Consider the following 23,839-nt stretch of genomic DNA (forward strand, 5'->3'; position numbering starts at 1 on the left):
TCATGATAAATGGAGAAAAGATTGAAGTTGTCAGGGATTTCATTTTACTTGTATCCACAGTCAACACTCATGGAAGTAGCGGTCAGGAAATCAAAAGACGAATTGCTTTGCACCAAAGACATGATGACCACATACTTCCAAGTCTCATTTAGAATCTTTTTTTTTTTTTTTTAATTAACCTCATTATGTTCTCTTTTAGGAATCATTGATTTCTGGAGTCCGCTCACGTTCTTATTCCTGCTCATCACCCAAAATTTCTTTTGGAAAATCTCGGGTGGTGCGTGATTTTACAGTATGCAATTCAAGTGAAGGTAGGTATTATTTCCCATTTGGCTTTGAAAGCATTCTTTTCCAGAGCAGATTTTCAGTTAGTAAAAGTATATAATATATACAAGAGCAGTAGGTGAGAATTTTCAATTCAATGTTCATAATTTATTTTTGTAAGCTTAGGAAGACTCGTGTCATTGGCTATCAGTCAAGTTGTTGATTTGATTTTGATGAAATCACAGGTATATATACACCTCTCTATTGCTTTGTTCTTTGAATAAAATGTTTTCCTCAAGGATAAAAAAAAAGGATAGTGTAGGCTAAAATTGGTTCTAGATATACTGTTATGAGGTCTTTAGAGAATTGTGTTTAAGTTAATTATAAAAGTTTACTTCTGTCCTATACATAAATTGCTGAAATAATCTAACTCCTCAGAGCCAAAGCATTGTAAAATAAATTTCCTTCCTTTCTTCCTTCCCTTTTTTTTTTTTTTAGCAAGTGACTTCAGAGAGTTGGAATGATAGAAACATGAAACAATAGGAAACATTCAAACAATATTTGAAACACAAGTAAACATATCTCAACATTTTTGTGGTAATGTAAACAATCAGAAATATCACTTTCAGTTGAATTATAGCATATATACACAAATCATCACTGTACAGCTTGATGAATTTTCAAATATTAATTCAGATGAAGAAATAGAACAGTTATGAGCAACCCGGAAGCTGGCCTTATATGCCCTTCCAATCACTGTCTCTGTTCCAACTTTGTTTTGAAATGTAGTTATTTTATACTTTCTGTAAACAATACCATGATATAATATGCCGTTATATAATAATTACATTTGAAAGCATATTAGGATATATTCTTCCCAATCTTTAATAATAGCATTATAACAAAAAATCTTCCCAATATATTAAATAGTTATCTTTTTTGATGCTTATCCAAAGAGTCTTCACAGACTCAAAAAGCAAGAAATGTGCTTAAGTAGTCTCAGTTTCTTAAAATAGACTGTCTTTTACTCCTTCCTCCCCCTTCTCCTTTTTCTTATTCTTGCATTATTACTACTATTATAATTTTTGCATTTTTTACGCCATGTGGATCGAAGTATTGAAACTATAGCCTTTGTGCTAAGAACTACCATCCTAAAACAGTGGCTTGTATATGGTAGATGTTCGATAATGTTTGTTGAATGAATATAGTAGACAAAATATATAAAACACAAAACAAGCGCTACCAAATTGAGTTTTCTTCCCCCTTCTTCTTTCTGGGAAGTGATATTGTAAGAAGAGGAAGCAAGACTGGTAGTAAATAATGTAAGTTTTATTTTTGGAGTGGGAAAATGAGAAAAGACCAAGAGAAAATAAGAAAGGATACAACTACCTTGAGAGGACAGGAAAAAGAAGATGCTTTGAATTTATCCTGGATTTTCATTTTTACACCATGGGTCTTCCTAAGGTCTTCGGGTCTCCCTAAGCTCAGTTTAGGTTGTGGCAGCTTGCTCCCCATCCATGAGCAGTACTGTTAATTTTGCATTGTAATTGTTGGAAAATACTTTGAGATCTTCTGTGCAGTTTGCAAAATGGTTGCCTTGCCTCTATATCTGTGATGTCCCTGATTTGTAAAGTCAGAGTTTGGAACTATTGACCAGATGACAAAGAGGAAGTTGATTATTTATAAGGGAAAAGAGCCCTGACATAGGTATTCTTTAATGAGTAAGAGTAGGTATCTTTGCCTTATATATAATCTATAAATCTTCGCTTTGTAATTGGAAAAAATAAAGAGTTGACATCAATATCTTTGGTTTTTCTGTAAATAAAACCTTATCTTTAGACAGTATGTTTAAAGACATGGCTATGTAAATGAAGTTTAATACTATCCAGAAAGTAAGAATTATAACCAGATAATTTAGGCTGAGGCTACAAACTAAATGTACAAAGATGCCCTTATTCCAATGCATGGATCAGTATGGTTGTAAATGTCAGGATTGATACCATCTAAAAAAAAGCCAAACCAAATCCATTGCATCAAGTCAATTCCAACTCATAGCAACCCTACAGGACAGAGTAGAACTGCCCCATAGGGTTTCTAAGGAGCAGCTGGTGGATTCGAACTGCCGACCTTTTGGTTAGCAGCCGTAACTCTTAACCACTGAGCCACCAGGGCTCCTGATACCATTTAGGTCAGTCAAAAACCATGGACTATGTAGGATAAATTAACTCCTATTGAAGAAGGAGTAATTTTCACTACTTTTATATGGGCAAAACATAGGTATGAAAGCTTGACCAGTTCAAAGGTATTTCTAATGTTTCATTGTTTGTATAGATGACTTAGAAGTAAATTGACATTTGTGTTGTGTAAATCTTTTCTTCAAGAATTTTTAATAGTCCTAAAAATTCTGTTTAAACAGAGTCAGGTATCCTTTTGGACCCATATATATGGGCTGTAATACAAATATAGAAAGATAGGATGCACTTTCCATCCTTATTCTTATTTGTGTTGTTCTTCCTTCTTAATCACCTCCATAGGTTATTATCATATCTCATGCCTTTTATCTTTCTACCGTGTTTTTACACAAATAACATGAATTTCTACATTTATTTGCCAACCACGCCCTTCTCCTGCGAGATATTTTTGTAAGCACCGTGCTAACTTTTTTTTTTTTTTTTTACAGCAACATGTAAAAAAATTGGCATAGTGGCACTTATGAAAATACCTTGTGAGGGGAGGGAGCAGTTGGCAAACAAACGTAGAAAGTGCTTGTTTTTTGTATAAAAATATGGTATCTATCTCAAGAGTACAGTCGTGGCAACTTTATTGTTTAATGCTCTTATGCATAATGCAAAATCCAATCCTATAATTTCCTTTGGTACATTTTGGGTTGAGATAGAAAGAAGCATTGCCAATATTGAAATGGTAATCACGATCTCACCAAGATGACAAAAAAGATTGTACATTTAAGAATTTGAGAAGTGAAATAAACATTTTTAAAGTTATTGTGAACTGGTGTATAGAATCCTATTAGACTTTGCCCAGTTGCCTCAGTTGGGTTCTATCCATAGCTTGATTATTTGTACACATGGCTTATTCTCCTTGCCCTCAGCCTGTTTAAAATATGGACAATGATTTCTGCTCACTACTTAATTTGAAAAACATTCAATAATAGCAATAAAATAAAGCAAGCCTTCAACTTCTTCAAAGTAGATTTTCTATTAGGTACAAGATAGTATTAATACTTACACATTTTGGGGGATATTTATTTATTAGTTTTCTTCCTTGTATATCTGGCTCATCTCCCTTTGCAATGTAGTTTTGCCTCTTCACTGTTCTGGATTGTAATGGTAAAGAATTTGTCCCTGCTACGGGGACCATGGTCTCAGGGAACATCTACCTCAATTGGCATAACAAAGTTCATAAAGAAAATGTTCTACATTCTATTTTGGTGAGTAGTGTCTGGGGTCTTAAAAGCCTGTGAGCAGCCATCTAGGTTACTCCACTGGTCTCACCTCTTCAGGAGCAAGGAAGAATGAAGAAATCTAAAGACACAAGGGAAAGATTAGTCCAAAGGACTAATGGACCACATCTACCATGGCCTCCACCAGACTGAGGCCAGTACAATTAGATGGAGCCCGGCTACTACCACTGACTTCTCTGACAGGGATGACAATAGAGGGTCCCAGACAGACCTGGAGAAAAATGTAGAACAAAATTCTAACTCAAAAAGAAAGACCAGACTTGCTGGCTTGACAGAGACTGGCGAAACCCTGAGGGTATGGCCCCGGACACCCTTTCAGCTCAGTAATGAAGCTACTCCTGAGGTTCACCCTTGAAGCCAAGGATTGAACAGGCCCATGGAACAAAATAAGGCTAAAGGGGCGCACCAGCCCTGGTACGGGGTCTTGAAAGCAGGAGGGAACAGGAAAGCTGGTAATAGGGAACCCATGGTTGAGAAGGGAGAGTGTTGATATGTCATGGGGCTGTTAACCAGTGTCATACAACAATGTGTTTGATGAGAAACTAGTTTGTTCTACAAACCTTCATCTAAAGTTCAGTTAAAAAAAAAAAGTCAATTATTGATACATACAACCAAAAAAAAAAAGAATTTGTCCCTGCTCTGTAGATGGTGTGCTCCCCCACAGTGGCCATTCCCTCCTTCAGTCTCTCTCACTGTCTAAGTCAGGGTTTCTGCTCCATCCCTGTAGTAAGTACTTCAGTTCCAGAAACAAGATGGTGCTAAGCTGCTTGCATGAGCTTGCCTCTTCCAGGCCCCCACAATCCAGTGGGAAAGGTGGTTCTCCCTTTCCCATAAGCCACAAAGCACACCTCTGAACTGGCTGCTGCTAGGATTTTACAGAGGCATTGCAGCTGTATTAAAACGAACTCTTCATTGTGTGGGCCTTCAAGACTTTTCCCTTGAGCTTCTTAAAAAGCAGCTATTTATTGATTCTCTGTGTTGGGGAGTTAGTGTTATGAATGATGAAAGAAACTCTGATGAGAAATTCCAAAAATGGGAAACTAATTTTCTACACCTCTGAAAATGTTTGCTACCCCTTGCTGATGCTAACTCAGTTCATGAAGTCATTAAATGTTGCCATGGTTTGAACTCCTTCCTTCCAGCTTCAAACTATGCAAAGTGATAAAGATACCCAGAGCAATGCCCTATTTATATAAAATTCTTGTTTTCTCATTGTTTTCTAACTGGTGGTGTGCAAAATGTTAAAGGATGGTTGAGTGTATGCATTTCAGACTAACCCACAACTGCTAGTTTGTCTGCCTGAGTTTTGATTTTTTTGTTCTGTGTCTTGTAGAGCAAAGAGATTATAGCGTACTGGAGCCACCAGGAGAAAAAAGGTATTTTCACTGTTGCAAATTTCCTGAGGGACTGCTTGATCATTGCATGTGATCATGATCATATACATGTGTAAATTTGAACGTTTGAATATGTGCACATCATTTTTTGATACCTAATGTCACTAGTTTATGAAATGTTTCTATGTAATGAGCCTGCCTGGGAGCCCTTGCATCTTCTGGCGTCTGTATCAGTGTGGATCGGCCAACCCTCCTCTTTCAGCCCCTGGGTTTGCAGGCTTTAGGACTGGGGACAGGGCTGTTCTGTTTTGGGTCATTTTCAAAGCTAAACACCTTCACGCTCATAAGGCCAAAGGAGAGCAGTGTGAGGACCTCCTACTTTTGAAAGGCAAAAGGTAGTCTCTAGGTCTGTCTGCTGTGAAAAGACAACTTAGTACAGTAATAGGCCCCTGGGTTGTCAATTACAGAAAATGCTTGAACATCTGTGCTGCCTCTTTTTGTAGATATTGCTTAAAACCAAAAAACCAAACCCAGTGCCATCGAGTCGATTCCGACTCATAGCGACCCTATAGGACAGAGTAGAACTGCCCATTAGAGTTTCCAAGGAGTGCCTGGCGGATTTGAACTGCCGACCCTTTGGTTAGCAGCTGTAGCACTTAACCACTACACCACCAGGGTTTCCAGATATTGCTTAGCAGTGTCAAACCTGGAAGCAAACGGTAAACAATGAAGAATGTACTTTAAGCAGCACCAGTTTACTGGTAGACTTGAAGGGTTCACAATGAAGTGTCTTTTTTCTTAGAAAGTAAAATTGTTGCTAGAGCAGAATTTGGAAAGCAGACTAGTGATCGAACATGATTGTTGAGTTCTTTTGGTCTTGAATAGCTGCAGCTCCTCATGAGTCACACTGTGAAATAGCCCTGGGACTGCCAAAGCCTGTGCAAAATAGCATCCGGAATGGCACAAATGTTTGGCTTTAAGAAGCAATATGAAAAGAGGAAAATGGTTTTTAATTTTGGAGGTAATAATGATAAAACTCTGAAACCTTTTAATATATAAAGGTAAACTGTTTTGCTTTAAATCTTGAATAAAGGTATCAATAAGAAAAAAGCCTCTTTTTGTTCATTCCTATTTTTATTGAGACCAAGATAGGACCTTTCTAATGATAAAAATAGAGGAAGACTAAGAATGCCCTTTAAGGATAGGATGATGATGGAGTTGACCCTATGGTGTCGATGATAGCAAGAGCAGCAGTAAATGACATTTATTGCATGCTTTTATGTGCCTTATACTGTTGTCAGCACTTTGTATTTATTACCTTAAGTGATTTACTTCCTAATTCTGGAATTTGATAATCATACTGGTCATCATTTTGATTTGCCATCTTCTCCCTGTCATCTTTTCAACAATTGGAGAAGTAATGAGCTGATTGTAAAGATTTTCTTTAAAAAATTAAAAAAGATTTATTTTCTATCAGGAGAGGTATTTAAGACTGGAGGAGCCAGGTTCATAAGCCTAAAATAACTTGGATGGGATGTGTAGGGAACACCCCTTTCTCTCTCATTCCTCATTCCCTATCACTCTGTCTGTTTTTTTTTTTATTCCGTAAGCTCCCTTGGTCTGCATCCTGTAGGCATCTGACTTTCTTAGTCAATATCCATTTTTGTAGTTAGTAGAATAGATCTTTCATCTTACCTCTGTATTCCTGACATCTTGTTATATATGACAGTAAAATCCTGTACCATACCCAATGCTTTGTTTTGCCATGCTTCATGTAGGATTTACTAGGGTCTGTAGGGCCTGTTGTCTTTGGAATTCTGTTATTTATATTTATTATTTAATTTCCAGTAAAGAATGCAACCAGGTAAAAAGGAGTCCTCTCCAGATCTTGTAGGCTCATTTCAGCAGACACTACATCCATCCAGTTTCTTCAAGATTATATTGCATGACTCAGTTATGCTGTTGCCACCATCTATCTTAAATCTCTTACATCTATTAAAAAAAAATTTTTTTTTTTTATTACCTTCTATATTTTTAAAGACTGGAGCATCTGAGTATTAAAAGAAGTTCCTTCTGTCACAGTTTTCAATTTGGATAGTGGGAACTTCTTTTAAATCCTTTTAACCTCAGATCATTTAAAAAATAGAAGATAATAAATGTAATAGAGTGAAAGATTAAGATAGTGAGGATTCATATTCTTAGAAGTATTTTAAGGCAATAGCAGAAGGCTTTCTGAAAAATGGGGGCTTGGAAAACTTTATTGTGGGTGATTTCCATTGGTTATGAAACTGATAATAGAGATTAAGCATTCTTGTCCTGGGATATTGGAAAGAGGTTAAATTAATTTTTTCTAGATTTTTATGAATTCGAAAGCTATGTAAATTCTAATATGAAGTCAATTGAGGATTTTTTTGTTTTCAGGTATTGTCTAAATTAGCTAATTGTCGTGTAGATGAAGTTAGATTTGAAACATGACATCAGCCTTCTACGTTTGCCCAGAGCTTACATTATATCACCCATTCTCATATGATGTCCGTGACAGTCACATTTCTACCACGTTATGTGAGCTGAGCTTTTAATATTCAGTTTTTCAATATTTTTATGTTTCCTTTGTCATTTCTCAGGCCTTTTATCAACCTTTGAGTTTTAAGGTTAAGTGAGTGTTATGATTTTGTGTAGTTTTGTAGATATATAAAGGATACATGGTAAATTGTGGTATATAGGTTCTTAATAATAACTGTTGTTCTTAACATAGGGAATTGATTATAAAGTTGGATAAGCAAGAATTAATTTTCTTTTATTTGAGAGAGTTTAGTTACGGTACTGCTGGGAAAGAAAGGAGGGGCCTTCTTGACCCAAAACCCATGTGGACCTTAAAACAAACGAACAAAAAACCCGTTGCTGTCCAGCTGATTCCAACTCATAATGACCCTATAGGACAGAGTAGAACTGCCCCATGGGGTTTCCAAGGCTGTGATCCTTACTGAAGCAGACTGCCACATCTTTCTCACAGAGGGGCTGGTGGGTTCGAACCACTGACCTGTTGGATAGCAGCCAAGGGTTTAACCACTGTATCACCAGGTCTCCTTGTGTTGACCTTCTAAGAAAACCAAACCTACTGCTGTCGAGTCATTGCTGATTCATAGCAACCCTGTAGGAAACTGCCCCATAGGGTTTCCAAGGCTGTGATCTTTACAGAAGCAGACTGCTACATCATTCTTCCACGGAGTGGCTGGTGGGTTCGAACTGCCAACCTTCTGATTAGCAGCTGAGCACTTAACTACTCTATCATCAGGGCTCCTGTGTGTTGACCTTACCATTCTTTAATCCTGAGACTTAGGTCCTCTCACCACATTGTGCCTTTCTTTGGTATTGGATTATGTTGATGGAATCACAAAGGGTGTCCTGAGAGAATTCTTTCTAGGCTCTCAAGTGTGTTTTTTCCCTATTCCAAAAGTGAACCTTGAATATTATGACTAGAGTTTTGGAAACTATGTTGCTTAAGACACAAGTGTTCATGGAAAATTTCAGATTTTATTAACCAGTTACCTAAGCTGAAAATGACCAGAGGTGGCGATAGAACTAAAAGGACGTAAGAGGATCCGAAATCCTTTTGTTACTCTTAGTAGTCTAGGCTTTATTCATTTCTGCTCACCCTCTTTCTTTTCTAACTATGTCAAATGTTTCTCTAAGTAGCAAACTCAATTTTGTTCACTGGACAGGATTCGAACAGCAGGACCCATGCTGTCCTGACTGTGCCATTAGGATCTGCAAGAGGCAGCTCTGAATCAAAACTCAAACCCGTTGCCATCGAGTCAATTCTGACCTATAGTGGCCCTATAGGACAGAGTAGAATTGCCCCATAGGGTTTCCAAAGAGCAGCTGGCGGATTCGAACTGCTGATCTCTTAATTAGCAGCGGAGCTCTTAACAACTGTGCCACCAGGGCTCCAGGCAGCTTTGAAGGCATGTATTATTTTTTCTAAATGCATTCATGAATTTGAATTCTAAGGTAGGTATTATAAAGGTTAAATAAAAATTGTGTTATCCGGGAGGCACGTGTTACATTTAATGGTGGGAAGGGACCTTACAAATAATTTAGGCTAAGCCCATCATTAATCAGATGAGGAAAACTGGAGCCCTGGGAAAATGTCATTGAACTCAACATTTTCATGAAATGTAATCGTGTATATTTTGGGGTACAGCAATAATGATTGCTTTTAAGTATTTGCCAGAGATGAGTGTTTTAGCTACCAGTGCTGACCAATGAGAGTTTGGGAAGGGGCAGGGTAGGAGAGATTTCGGTTATGACGTGTTTGTTATAGAAAAATTCAGTCTACAGATGTCTTATCTGATTTGACATGATATTTAAGTTGATCTTCAGCGTATGCTTTCTCTCTTTCTTTCTGCTCCTCCCCTCCCTTTTCCCATCTCTCTGCAGTAATTTTGTACGTAAAGGACTATCAGAGGAAGTTTTAGGGGAAATGTAACTTTTCATTGCTGGGATTTGTTTTGTTTTTAAGGAATGGGTTGGAAGAAAATAAACGATGTTCAGTGTGTTCATAGACTGGGTGTCTGTAGCTTGCCTCTTACTTTGGAGAATATTCATAGCCTTCTTTCCCCTGTAACGTTAGAGAGTCTCAGTCTGTTGGTAGCCTGATTAAGGGGGAAGGACTGAACCAAGACACAGACAGTCTGTGTTGTAGAGGATATATCTACAAAGGAAATGCATGTCTGCTAGTATTATCTCCATGTTCCAAAAATAAATAAAAACTAGTGTCATATTGTTGGTTATTTGACTTCTCTGTGCTCTAGGAAATTTCTGTTAACACAGTAAATGTAGAGATGAGTATTTTTGCAGTGAAATTATAAGTCCAAGATTTTCTTTCTTTCCCTGATATTTTTAAAGAAAAATTCAAATATTCAGAAAATTTTAAAGAATTTTATACAGAATACCTATTTCCCAGTGCCTAGATTCTACAGTTGTTAACATTGTATGACATTTGCTTTATCACATGTCTGTTCACCTATCTGTAATATGTATTTTTAATAGTTTCTACCTTTATCATTAAAACAACCATTAAAACCTGAAAACATATATTCGTTGTTCTTTGTACTGTTTCTCAAGTCCTATAAGCCATGATAACAGATTCTTGTTTGTAGGATTCAGGAAGAAGAATGGGACAGATACATTATGCCTGCCAAATTGGAGTCTGAAAAATACAAAGTGAGCAGAACTTTCAGCTTCCTCATGAATAGAATTAATAGCCCTCGGAATAAATCTAAGGTAATAAGGGTTCTGTATCTATTTTCTATAAAATAGGGATGCCTCGGTTTCTCAGCAACTAATATAGCTTCCACTTCATTTTAATATCACTTATCTTAGAGTTCATGCACACATATTTGAAAACCTCTGTATATGGTATGCCATGTTGTCCAAGTCATTAGAAATATCAAGACAACTACATTTTGGGGAGTATTACATTTTGATGTTATTGTACTCCACTCTCTGCAGTCCTTGTGTTATAATAGTAAATGTAGAGACTTTTCTTGGGTAATTTCTGTAAGATTAGCTCACACCATTTCGCTTTCTTATTTTCCTCTACTTACCTGCTGCTGCTGCTGCTGCTGCTGTATCTGAAGATGAAAAGCAAGGATGCCAAAGACAAAGAGAAACTGAGTCGGCATCAGTTTGTCCCTGGAACATTCTCTGGGGTACTGCAATGTTTGGTTTGTGATAAAACGCTTCTGGGGAAGGAGTCATTCCAGTGTTCCAGTAAGCTCTTGGTTCTGATGTGTGCTGTTTTTGTGCTTTGTCTCTCCAGACAGCAAACTCCTTGAGAATAGGATCCATTGCTAAACATGTTTACACGTTTACATAAACCTTTCCAGTGCTATATACCTGATTTAACAACTTACCAACCTGTGCCTGATAATGGCTAGAGTTGGTGCTTTGTGTCTACAAGTGTTACCCTTCCTATAACTCAGACTTGTACACCTATGTCTAAATGGCATCTCAAACATTACAAGTCTAAAACTGAGCCCCTGATCTCCCCATCCTGTGCCCACCTAACACCTGAGCCTCTTAGTTAATGGCAACTCCATCATTCCAGCCAGATGCTCCTGTGAAAAATCTTGAAGTCTTTGTACCTCTCTCTTTCTCTTACATCCCACATTCAATCCTTCAGCACCCCTCTTGGCTCTCTATCTTCAAAATATATAGAAAATCCAAACATTTCTCGCCACTGCTATGAATGGATTGCAGTTTAGTCTTGGTGTCCTCATTAGTCCACAGTTTTTCAGAAGTGTTAAGATTTACAGTTTTTTTGAGCGAGGAGAGGGAGCGATGCTGATGGCTTAAAATTGGTTATTTATGTTTTTTACACTGGGGAAGAGGATATGACATGCACTGTCCCTGCAGTTTTTGGTGAACAATCCTTTTCCATAGGTATATTTTTATTTTTAATGGTAGAGGTTAATGTATCTGATCTTAAAAACATGATATGCTATAAAACATTATATAACGTATTCAAAAGCCTGGTGTCCTTATTACTTGTAGTTTTCTGTTAAGCCTGAGTGAATTGCCAGTTTTCCATAAAAATTATATTTATATAAAATTTTTCTTGTTTATAAATAGGTTTCACTTATTTTAATGTTACATTATTTGGTGCACAGTTCACAAATCATGCCTTCATTGCACATCGTCACTTTCATCAACATAGAATTATCCTTTTAATGCTTTTTACATTGAATTATAATTAATCTTTTTGTTTGTATTTTCTTTAACTATTTCTGTTTTTTTTTTTTAATTTGGAGTGTGTGTGTCTTTAATTTAGCCATTGATAATCTGTACTGTGACTGAAAGATCTTGTTTTAAAACATTTCTTTCATTTTACATTTAATGTTATGTCTATCAACTATCTCTTATAGTTACTTGCTATTTCCCTTGATACTTGATTTTAGCTATTTAGATCATGTATTATTTGCTTTTATCTTTTCTCTTCTTCCTGTTATTGTTAGGTCCCGTCAAGTCTGTTCCAACTCATAGTGACCCTATGTATGACTTTTTAATACCTACTAATGATAACTTTTTGGAATGATAACTTTAAGGCTGTGTAAGGCTAATAATTTAATACTCTTTTTTTCCCTCTTATGCTCACCCTTTTTTCCCTAGCCTCTGTTAATATAATCTGAATTTTGGGATCCAAATTATCATTAAGTTATTATTTTTACATTTTAATATTTTATGAAAAAATTTCTATACCCAGAATAATTTGACATTTGTTTTTAATTCTGTGATTCTCCTTACAACCATTTTTTTGGATGGGATTTTTGCTTTGCTAGTTTCAAAGCTTACTTTTGCTTCTTTTTTTTTTTAACTAGAGCTGATCCATTCTTGAACTTTTAATTTTGATTCGACACTCAATAGGCTAGAATAGGGTTTCAGGTAATTTTTTTTTTTTTTTCCCTCCAAGAAGGTCATGCGGTAATTTGTTTTCTGAAACCTTGTGTATCTAAGAATATATCTTTGCATCTTTCACAAAGGAACAACAACTTAACTGGCTAATTTAATTCTTGGGCCGAAAACTTATTCACTCAAAGCTCTGTGAACCATGGTCCATTATATTTGGGCATTTAATATTACAGTAGAAAAGTCTGGGGCTTGCTGGACCTTGTTCATTTGTTTGTAACTTGTTTTTTCTGCCTAAATGCTCAGTCTTTTTCTTTTAACTTGTTAATCCTAAGGATATTGTCAAAATATATCTTTAGAATGGGTGTCATTTAATTTTCCTAGAAAATGGTGAAACCTTTTGATTTGCCCTTTTTTGGGTTGTTTTTCAGCTTTATAAAATTTTTGTCAGATGTAGGTTTGACTATTGCTCCTGATCTGATTTTTTAAAATTTATCCCTTAGAGAAGTGTGATCTCTGTTACATCTTCTTTATATGACATCTTATAATTCATAATTATACCTTCTTTTTCTCTGTATTTTGGAGGAAGCTTTCAAGTTTTATTTCATATCAGTGCTTTGATATTTTTGTCACACTGATTCTTCTCAATTCAGTTTAAATTCTACTCTTATCCTTTAACCTTCCTTGGATTCCATTCTCATCTCACAAAGCTGCATTTTTATCTCATCTTGTTGGCCTGTTGTCACAGTCTATTCTCCCTTCATGGTATTTTGGTCCTATTTTATTGATAGAGGTCTTGTGTCCCTTATAGAGAACATGTTTCAGTTATCTGGATTTTTCTTCTATATTTCCTGATTTAATAATGTTCAGGACCTACTCTTCCTATGGGTTTTCAGTATAACTTTCCTCCATGGTATCGTGTAGTTTCTCATTTTTCCTTTTCCTTTCATTCACTCATCCTGGAATGAGGAGAGAACCTTCTGATTTCCATATCTGCCACCAGGGCTGGTACCTGGATTACCCTGAGTTCTGCTAATTGGTCCTTGGATTATTGACTAAAATGTCTCTTCAGACTATAGCTGGAGGACAGTTGTTGAGCTCACTTCCTGCTCAGTTCTCAGTGGGTTGTTAAGAGCTTATCCAGTGTGGCTTTGATGTATGTAATGGAACGGTGAACCTAATGGAATCTTTTACCCCCTACTGGAAGTCTTTCTAATGAAGTTTCTGATAAACCACAGGCTCTCCTACCTAAGATACAGTGTGTGTGTGTGTGTGTGTGTGTTGGGTAGGGGTGCGGAGTAGTGGTAGGTGCTGTCGGGGTGGGAAGAGACAGAAGGCAAGAAGATAGTGACCGGGCAGAAAGTGGTACCCACATAAGTACAGCTTTCTGTGAGAATGGCCTGGGTCTCTGAGCCAGTGGGCAGAAAGGGGTAGGGAAGGGGTTCTTTTGCTTTCTTTCAGTGAGATGATGCCACATTGTTTTATAAAATAAAACAAGAGCAAGCTGCAAAGTTTTCTCTTTGAATTTGCCTGCTTCAGGGTTCTAGTTTGTTAGGAATTCCTGTCAAATCCTGGCAATAGATTTGTTGTGAGTCTGTTTTCTTTCTTTACATCTTCACAGGAATTTTATGTGTGTGGGAGTGGGGAGTTGCTACCAGCTGGATGCCAGAAAACCCTTACAGTATCTCTGTATGACAGTGAATCAGTTCTCAGGTGGACACAGAAGTATCACAGAAGCATATATCATGTATGATCCCAGGGTTCGTGATTAATAAGACCTGTGCAGAAAGGGAACAGTATCGCCACAGAAATTAAAATGTTAAGTGTGTTTGTGTTTGAGTGGTGGTGCTACCTGTGATTTAAATGTTTTTCTTTCCTTGTTACATTTCCTTAATATTTTTAATGTGTGTGTGTTATTTTTATAATAACCAATAAGAATATGATGCAGCCTTACTCATTTCAGATTAGCTTAAATAAGACCTGGACGCTTTTACATATTTTCCCTTTATTTCAGACTGTAGTGCACACATACACAAGAGTTGTAAAGATGCTGCACCTCCATGTACCAAGGTAAGCTCACAGTCATATGTGGATATTATATGTTTATATAGAGGTTAGTTGCATCATGTTATCTGTTTGAGGAAAATCTCTTATTACTGTTTAGATTTCTAAAGTGATAATTGTAGTGATAAAATGGCACATGTTCAGAGGGTATTTATAAACTATGAACTTTTAGAAATAGAAAAAAGCTCGTCTGGCAGTATGTGTTTTAAAGTGTAGGTAGGTTAGGCTTTCTGTCAGGATGTACTAGGTTTACCAGTGCAAACCGTGGGCAGATATGAATGAAGCACAGAACAGTAGTTCTCGTACATCAGCGAGCATCAGAATCACCTGGAGGACCTCTTAAAACAGGTTGCTAGGTCCCGGTCACAGAGTTTCAGATTCTGTAGGTCTGGAGTGGGGCCTGAGAATTTGCATTTCTAACAAGCTACCAGGAGAGGCCTTGCTCTGGTCCCAGGAACATGCTTTGAAGACCACTGGACTAAAGGGATATTCTCTGGGGATGAGCTTGAGTAGATGGAGGTATCTTTGATTCTGTCCTTTTTCCCCACTTTAGAAATCATGTTAAGAATGCCCGTGGGTGAGCATGATGATACTTCCAAAGGAAACTCGGAGTCACAAACCTCCTACTTAATTGAAACACGCATTGTGTCAGATAAACAGATTTGAGGGCTGTTCTAGAATTCAGCATTTTAGCGCTTAAAGTCATGGTCTGTTGCCATCAGGAGGAATAGCTAGGAGTAAGGAGAAAAAGTAAGAGAAAGGCAGTGTTGATAGGAACTCCTCTTGCAGCCTGTGTCTGGCCACAGACTGGCCATTTCTGGTGCCCCCGAGGCTTTGAATGAAGTCGTGCATGTTCATGAGCTAAACCTTCATTATAACTTATGATAACATCTCATTGTCATAACATGTTTTTTTTGTTGCATTTAAAGTCTTTTGCTTTGAATTCCTTTTTGTTGGAAAGAAATAAAATAAGGAAAATTATAGATGAGAATCCTGTTCTGAGCAACTGCGTGGACATTCTCATAGGATAGTGGTACTTTGATCTTACGTTATGTGTTTCTGATCTTCTTTACTAGAAATTCCAAGAGAAATATAACAAGCACAAACCGCAGACCGTCCTTGGAAGTAAGTGATGTGGAAAATGGCAAGTTTTTTTAATTTAATACACACCACAAATTATTTTCCAATGCAAAGTACCTCCTCCTTTTGTTCTCATTTGCTTGTTTATTGCTGATTTCATAACATGTGCTGGGCATAATTTTTAGTTATACAAAAGATGTTAAGAATGATATGTTTCTATGCCAACCTAAGAGTTTTTGCGTTGTGTGGACCATACGAATCTTTTGTATTAGCGAGGGACCTAAGGAGGAGGTACTACCATACTGCCCCAATTCTAAGATGCTGTCTAGTGTAAGATGCACTGTTCTTTTAATAACAACCTTTTGGGGAGAAGAGAAACACTACATTAAATGTACATAATTTTATGTTTTCTTAGAAGTAGCATATACTTATCTAAACAAATACCACATGCTTCTTCAGAATCACAAAGTTCAGGAAAAAAACATCTTCACGTGTGGAGTCTGTAGATTCTTATTGGTTCGTGTTGTCCGATCCTGTGTGACCTGATGCTGTTTATAAGCTGTGCTTGAGACTGGGATAGTCTCAAGGATGGCAGTGAAATTTCAAGGCCTACTGGAATTTAGTTTGCATATTGTTAAGCTTGGTGGTTTTGTTTTGTTTTCCTGAATTATATACTGCTGGAATGGATATAATTTCTCCTGAAAATTGTCAGTGGCATTTGACAGTTCTTCATCATGCACTCATGAACCGGTCATACCAATATCTCCTAAGTTTGAAAACTCTTTGATCTATTGTGAGAGATTTTGCAGTTTCTTCTGCCTCAAATTACATTGCTTGACATGTGGTGGCAATTTTAAGTGCATAATAACTTTTCCTTTCAATGCTGCAACAAAGTGTGAGCAATATTTTTAAAACTGCTTCATTCAGGAACTATTATGTATGCAAATTCAAGGTAACATGCCTTTAGGTGTGATGTTACACAGGTTAAGTTAGCACATCGTAGTCCATTTAAAATATGCGTCAGCCGTGACTTAACTTGCTCCCTGTCTTGGCACAGAGTCCTGTAACATCAGTTGTAAAGTGCTTCTCAGTTTTAAAAGGCTAAATGTGATAATAAAAAGCATATTAAGATTGAGAGCACACTCTGTGTTCTTTCTCTTTATGTGGGAATCATGAGAATAAAATTAAATCAAAGCCTAGACCTATATAAGCATTTCTCTCCCTTCTGCTTGAGAATGCGTATGCTACAGCTGTGATATTAGAAGACTGAAATCTTTTTCTGAGAGTCATTTATAGTACACATTAAGTATAAGTGCCTCCATGCCCATAATATTTTAGAACTGACCAGAAGTATTGAAGCACCATTTAGTTTCCTGCACGTAAGAGGAAGCAGCCAAGTTTTTCTTACAGGTTTTGTTTGCCTGAAATTCTTCTGCTGTAAAGCACAGTCTCCCAGCATCGTTCCAATCCATTGACACTCTGAGTGTGCGTATGCTTGTTTACACGCACCATGTGCATTCTAGTAATAATATCAATAATACCTTGCATCTATTTAAAGCTGGCTCTAAGGAGTACAAGCAGTGGTTTATAGGAAAGCTGGCCCAGTGTTTCCCCATTCCATTTTCCTGTTTGTTTGTATAATCCCAAACCCCACATTCTCCAAGTGGTTGTGCTGTTGGTGACCTGCAGCCTGGGTATCAGGAAGGTGTGAGATGGAAGGGGCATTTGAAGCAGGTGTCAGGATATGGCAGGAAGACTGGTTTCAAGCCTGAGCCTGCAACGCACTCAAAGTGAGCCATTTAAGTGTTTAGCTTTCTGGCTTTTGAGTGACTGCCTGTACTTGTGGCTATTGTCCCTTTACGAAAACCACATGAAGCATCTATTCTGATTTCCAGATTCCTCATTTAGAGACCTTCAACAACCTGGCCTCTCCTTGCACCCTTCTTCTTCCATGCCCATTGGATTGCCAACTGGAAGGAAAGAAACGGCAGGGCAGGTCCACCCATTGTCTAGAAGTGTTCCAGGTACAACCTTGGAAAGGTAAGGCTCAGTGTATTTTTACCTCTTAAAAAAAAATTTAATGGCTCAGAGTTCCTGCTGGGGCTAATTTTCTCCCCTCCCTCCCTCCCAGCTTCAGGAGGTCAGGGACATCCTTGGAGTCTGAGAGTGACAGTAGCAACTGGAGAAGCAGGTCTCATTCTGATGAGCTGATACAGTCCATGGGCTCTTCTCCCTCCACAGAGTCGTTTATAATGGAAGGTGAGGAGAAGACACTTTAGCGTTTTCTTATGTTTCTGTGAGCTGAGAGGAACAGTCAGTCTCTCAAGGATATAAGATGGAGGCCTCTTCTTTTGTTCTGTTTAAAACAATTCTGTTTTATGATGTTTCTTTGGTATAGTTTCTACTTATAAAAAGAATTAAAAATTTAACCCCAGAGGAGACCAGCAGATAGTGGCCAAGGAAATATGATGCATATTTTAAGTGGACATACTTCAAAAAGATATGTCATAAGCACAGTGAAGAAAATGAAACACATTGTGTACTTAATGTTTTTTTTAAAAAAAATATTTTACAGCTATTAATGAATCGAAATGGGATCATACATTAAAATATATATACTTCAGTTGATTAAGACTGGACTCGTCTAGACCTGAGATGATTATCCCAATCGCTTGCCTTTTACTTCTGGGGGAATAAAAGCATTTTTTAAAGTGTATTTTGTAAGATAAGATTTAATCTGCAGAATCAGTTATTGTATCCAAGCCATACCAAAAAGTGAATGAAAATCAAATGAAAGGAGAGTAGTAATAAGGGAAAGGAGTGAACTGTGCCCCAGAAATATGTTTTAATTTTTTTTTAATTTTAAACTTAAGCCCTTTAAATCCATTGTCATCTCATCTTTACTGCTTTGGAGTTGCAATCTCTTTAATGAGTGCCTTTTGGACAAATAGGAAAGTTCTGTCAGTGTGTATGTGTGTGTGTTGTTTAATTCTGTCAGAAAAATCTGTACTCACATGTGACCCCAAGTTCTTGCACTCGGCTTCATTTTATATTAAAAGCAGCAAGCCAAGTAAAAAAACAAATCAAGTGGACCAGTACAAAATTCAGATTTGAATGAATAGTGCAAGATAACCTGGGGCAAAAGAAATCAGTGGGTTCAAAAGTTTGTAAGTACATCGTCATTTCCAAGGTTACAAAAAAATAAAACTAAAATAGAGCAAGCCAAATCAAACAAACAAAAGACTCTTTGCATGTCCTTTTTTTTGCATATATGTAATCATTATTTTAATATCTGATTCTTCTTTTCTTTCATGAAAAGCTGTCTTGATTTGGATCAGTTCAATAGTCTGGTTTCACATGTTTCATGTTCACATTAATAATATTTTGGCTTGGTTGTTTCTATGTCCACAGCAGGTTTATTTACTTGAATGAATCCATAAACATGGTACTTGTGAAGCTCTGTTTGCGTTGTGTGTGTTACAATGCTTCTGGCCTTTATTTTCTTTCTAAATACGTTAGATGTTGTGGACTCTTCTCTGTGGAGTGACCTCAGCAGCGACGCCCAGGAATTTGAAGCAGAATCTTGGAGTCTGGTGGTGGATCCCTCATTTTGTAGTAGGCAGGAGAAAGATGTCATCAAAAGACAGGATGTCATTTTTGGTAAGCATTTCAAATACGGTCTTGGGATCAAAGCAGTGTGTTATAGGGGAAATAAACATGGAATTAGAAACCACACAGGCTTGGGTTCAAGCCCTAATTCTAATGTTTTCTAGTTACCTGATATCAGACAAATTATTTAACTGACTCAAACTTCAGTATCTCCATCTGTAAAACGGGAATAATATCACTTAGCTTTAAAATGTTGTGAGTATAAAACGAGGCATTGGATGTTTCAGGTACAAAAAAGATACTTAGAATTTATTTTTTTCTCATACCCTTTTCGAGTTTGCTTAGGCTTGGCCTATAATTTTTTTACCTTGTCTATGTAAAAATCCCAGTGAGCTTCCACCTATTTTACTGTTGGGTAAAGGGGGCTGTTGTGCAGTTCGTACTATGCAGTCACGGTCTGCCGTTCACGTAGATGGCAGAGCAACAGCGGCACCTGGATCAGAGCCGTGCATGGCTGTGTGCTGCAGTCCTGAGCATAGAATTCACCTCTGGTGGGACTTTACTATTTCATGCTGTTTGGAATAGAGGGTAGGAGGCAAACTACATTAGGGGAAGTCTAAAGTGTAGTCTAGTTAGAAAATAATGCAGCTTAAAATTTTTTCCGAGTATATTTAGTAAAGCAAAATAAACCCTAAAAAGTGGTGCCAAGAAGATACTCTATTGTAAGATGAGGTTAGCTCTCAGTTTTCACTAATCCTGTGTTTACAAGTATGGACCAACAACGTCCGTTGGTGATGAAGACACCTTCTCACCTGCAGCAGGTGTTGATTATGCAGGTCACATGGGATGATATGTGAGCATGCCTTGGGATCTGTCCAGTGTTGGATAGGTGGAAGTCACTTTGGTAAGGAAGATCCTGTCCCTCTAATTGTTCTCATGCAATTTATTTTATACTGTCATTTTTTTCTTCATTAATCTCTCTATTTCATAGATTATTAAGAATAATCTAACCCATTTGGGATGAATTATCATGTAATGGAGTCCCTAGTGTGGCCTTTGGAGTCAGAAAGGCAGCTGTTTGGGGATAAATCCTTCACCCTCTTCCTCATTGGCCCTCTTTTAAAATTGAGGAAAAGAATTCCTAATGTGTAGAGGCAAAATAGGTAAATAGATGAAAGGATCAAATGAAATAAGTAATTGGGTAAAGTACTTCGCACAGAGTAGGCTCTAAAACGTGTTATATAATAATTTAGTGAGTCCCCAGTTAGAGATTTTTTATTTATGGTAAAATAATAAACAAAGCTACATTTAGACCTATTTATGCTCCATGGTATTCCAGATTCTTTCTCAAAATACAGTGAGCTTTGGGCATATTACTTAATATAGAACTTGTACTTCTGGTACTGCCACAAATTTTAAGTTACTGTTCTCTGTCATGATGCATTTTTTCCATTACAGTAATTATTCACATACCATAAAATTCACTCCTTCAAAGTGTACCGTTAAGTGGTTTGAGTATATTCACAAAGTTGTACAACCATCACCACTAGCTAATTCCAGAAAATTTTCGTCACTCCAGAAGGAAACCCTGTAACCATTAGCAGTCACTCACTACATCCCCCTCCCACCAGCCCCTGGCAACCACTAATCTGCTTTCTGTCTCTACGGATTAGCCTATTCAGAACATTTCACATCAGTGGAATGTATAATATGTGGTCCTTTGTGACTGGCTTCTTTCACTTAGCATAATGTTTTCAAGGTTCATTCATGTCGTAGTTGTGCTAGTACTTCCTTCTTTTTATGACTTAATAATATTCCAATGTGTGAGTATCCACATCTTGTTTATCCATTCATCAGTTGGTGGACGTTTTGGGATGTTTGCAATTTTAGAGTCATATTTTAATTCTGTGTTTAAACTTTTGAGGAGTACTAGACTGTTTTCCAATGTGGCTGCACCATTTTACATTCCCACCCGCAGTGTATGAGGGTCCCAGTTTCTCCACATGCTCAACAATACCTGTTTATTGTCACTGATTATAATCATTCTAGTGGGTCTGAAATGGTGTCTCATTGTTGTTTCGATCTGAATTTCCTTTAAGGCTAATGATGTTGAGCATCTTTTCATGTGCTTATTGGCCCTTTTGTATCTTCTCAGGAAAAATATTTTTTCAAATCCTTTGCCCATTTTTTAAATTGAGTTATTTGTCTAATTAGTGAATTGTAAGAATTCTTTATATATTCTGGATACAAGACCCTTATCAGATACATGATTTGTAGATACTTTCTCCCATATTTCTCTGCAGGTTGTCTTTTCACTTTCTTGGTAGTGTTCTTTGATCATGATGCTTTTTTTTTTTTCTTGGAGAAAATGGAATTTTGAAGACAGAACCTGTAGATAGAAAGGATGTACTGTTGTCTGCATTAAAAAATTTTACTTTATTTAATTCATCAAATTAATTGCGCTTGTACTTAATACAAACAAAGTTAGGTATCTTAGAGCATTCGGGAGGGACTTAAAACCTGGTTCCTTGCTGAAGATATCTGAAGACACTAGCTAGTCATGAGAGTTGCAGATACATGAGATTCCCATATATTAGACTTCACGTACACATCTTTTAATATCTAGAAAAAATAAAATAGTATAATATTTTGAGTTTCAATTAGATGTCTAATCAATGCTGACTTCTATAGTGGGAAGAATGTTGTTTCTAAACAGTCCTTCTTTTTATTTGTGTAACATATAGTATTGAGGTACTGATTTAAGTCCGTAGAGTGACTTGCTTTTTAAAGCCTGTTTTTGCTCCATGTTTCAGAGCTCATGCAAACAGAAATGCATCACGTCCAGACCCTCTTCATCATGTCCGAGATCTTCAGGAAAGGGATGAAAGAGGAGCTACAGCTCGACCACAGCACTGTGGATAAAATCTTCCCCTGTTTAGATGAGTTGCTTGAAATCCATAGGCACTTCTTTTATTGTATGAAGGAGCGAAGGCAGGAATCCTGTGTTGACAATGATAGGAATTTTGTGATCAGTCGAATTGGAGATATCCTAGTACAGCAGGTAAGAAAGGCATAAAGGCCCTGACCTCAATAACCTGACAGCTTGCAGAGTTCTACAGTGTTAAAAACTTTTGGAAAAATGGGACTGATTTTATTACTAAAATTGCCTGGTGGGTTTGGTTAGTTTTCATTTATTTGATGTTGGGTTGTGTCTTAGTTATCTAGTGGTACTCTAACGGAAATACCACAAGTGGATGGCTTCAACAAACATACATATTCTCTCAAAGTCTAGTAGGCTAGAAGTCCAAATTCAGGGCTCAGCTCCAGGGGAAGGCTTTCTCTGTCAGCTTTGGAGGAAGGTCCTCGTCATCATTCTTCCCCTGAGCTACGAGCTTCTCAGCGTAAGGACCCTGGGTCCAAAGGATGTGCTGTGCTCCCAGTGCTTCTTTCTTGGTGGCATGAAGTCCCCCTGTCTCTCTGCTCGCTTCTTTCTTTTATATCTCAAAAGAGATTGACTTAAGACACAACCTAATCTTACAGATTGAGTCCTGCCTCATTAACATAACTGCCGCTAATCCCACCTCATCAACATCATCGAGATAAGATTTATAACACACAGGAAAATCACATCAAATGACAACAATGGTGTACAGTCACACAACAGTGGGAATCATGGCCTAGCCAAATTGACAGACATTTTGGGGTGACACAGTTCAATTATGACAGGTTGTATGACTGATGCCTGAGAGGTTGTATGACTCATTGTCATACGACTGATGTCACATGACTTGGCTGAATCATCCTTGGCCCTATTGCTGCCTTTTTCAGGAGTCACCGTCATAAATTAATCCCCTTTTGAAAGTTTTATTAAGACTTTTTGATGTGATAGACTCTCTAATAACATGGCTTACCTAGTGGGCCTTGTGATAACCTCACCAATGCCTTCAAGACACGTGATGACTCATCTTAGGGGCAGTGGAGCAAATCTACTATTATTCAAGCCCTAGAGTTCATTTCTAGGAGGGACAAGAACAAGCAAATCTCACTTAAAGGGGCACCTCTTAGCTGCTTGGAATCCTGGAAGCCTCCGTGTGAAGGGGCTACTCTCCTAATTGCCAGACAACAACAACAACAAACCTACCTTTGGAAATTCTTATTGACCCCCTGGTATCTCTGAAGGGGCTCTCCATTAAAAATATGCTAATAGAGAAGTTAAATAACATGCATTCAGTGACGATAATATGGCTGGCACTTTTAGGGTTCTTCCATTTGATCTTTAAAACACTGAAGTAGATGTTATTTTTCCCATTGTACAAATACAAAAACTGCGGCATGGAGAAGGTAATGATTTCTCAAGTTCACATGCCTCATAAGTGGCACAGCTGGGATTTGCTCAAAATCTGCTCTTTCCACAACATGAGCTAAGAGTATGCTACCTTGAGAATCCATAGCAACAGTCAGAGGAATCATTTACCGTCACTAGACTGTAAGCCCCAGTGAGGTAGGAATGCTTGTCTGCTTGGTTACTGCCGTATCTACAGCACCTAGAATAGTACCTGGCACAATACATATTTATCGAACGAGGGGATCACTTAGG

The 23,839-nt window shown here is 37.4% G+C and overlaps 1 protein-coding gene across 1 annotated transcript in view; it reads left to right on the forward strand.

Annotated features, from left to right (window-relative positions):
- ARHGEF28 (Rho guanine nucleotide exchange factor 28) overlaps positions 1-23,839 on the forward strand; it is a 242,855-nt gene that overhangs the window by 141,466 nt on the left and 77,550 nt on the right. The window contains exons 11-20 of the mRNA XM_023545541.2: positions 200-311; positions 5,079-5,121; positions 10,242-10,365; positions 10,722-10,854; positions 14,504-14,559; positions 15,630-15,678; positions 17,529-17,673; positions 17,765-17,892; positions 19,153-19,293; positions 22,056-22,303. Coding sequence (XP_023401309.2) covers positions 200-311; positions 5,079-5,121; positions 10,242-10,365; positions 10,722-10,854; positions 14,504-14,559; positions 15,630-15,678; positions 17,529-17,673; positions 17,765-17,892; positions 19,153-19,293; positions 22,056-22,303 — 1,179 coding nt within the window. The remainder of the gene's footprint in view (positions 1-199; positions 312-5,078; positions 5,122-10,241; positions 10,366-10,721; positions 10,855-14,503; positions 14,560-15,629; positions 15,679-17,528; positions 17,674-17,764; positions 17,893-19,152; positions 19,294-22,055; positions 22,304-23,839) is intronic.

The sequence above is a fragment of the Loxodonta africana genome, chromosome 2 (assembly GCF_030014295.1).
Source record: "Loxodonta africana isolate mLoxAfr1 chromosome 2, mLoxAfr1.hap2, whole genome shotgun sequence".
NCBI classification, from domain to species: domain Eukaryota; kingdom Metazoa; phylum Chordata; class Mammalia; order Proboscidea; family Elephantidae; genus Loxodonta; species Loxodonta africana.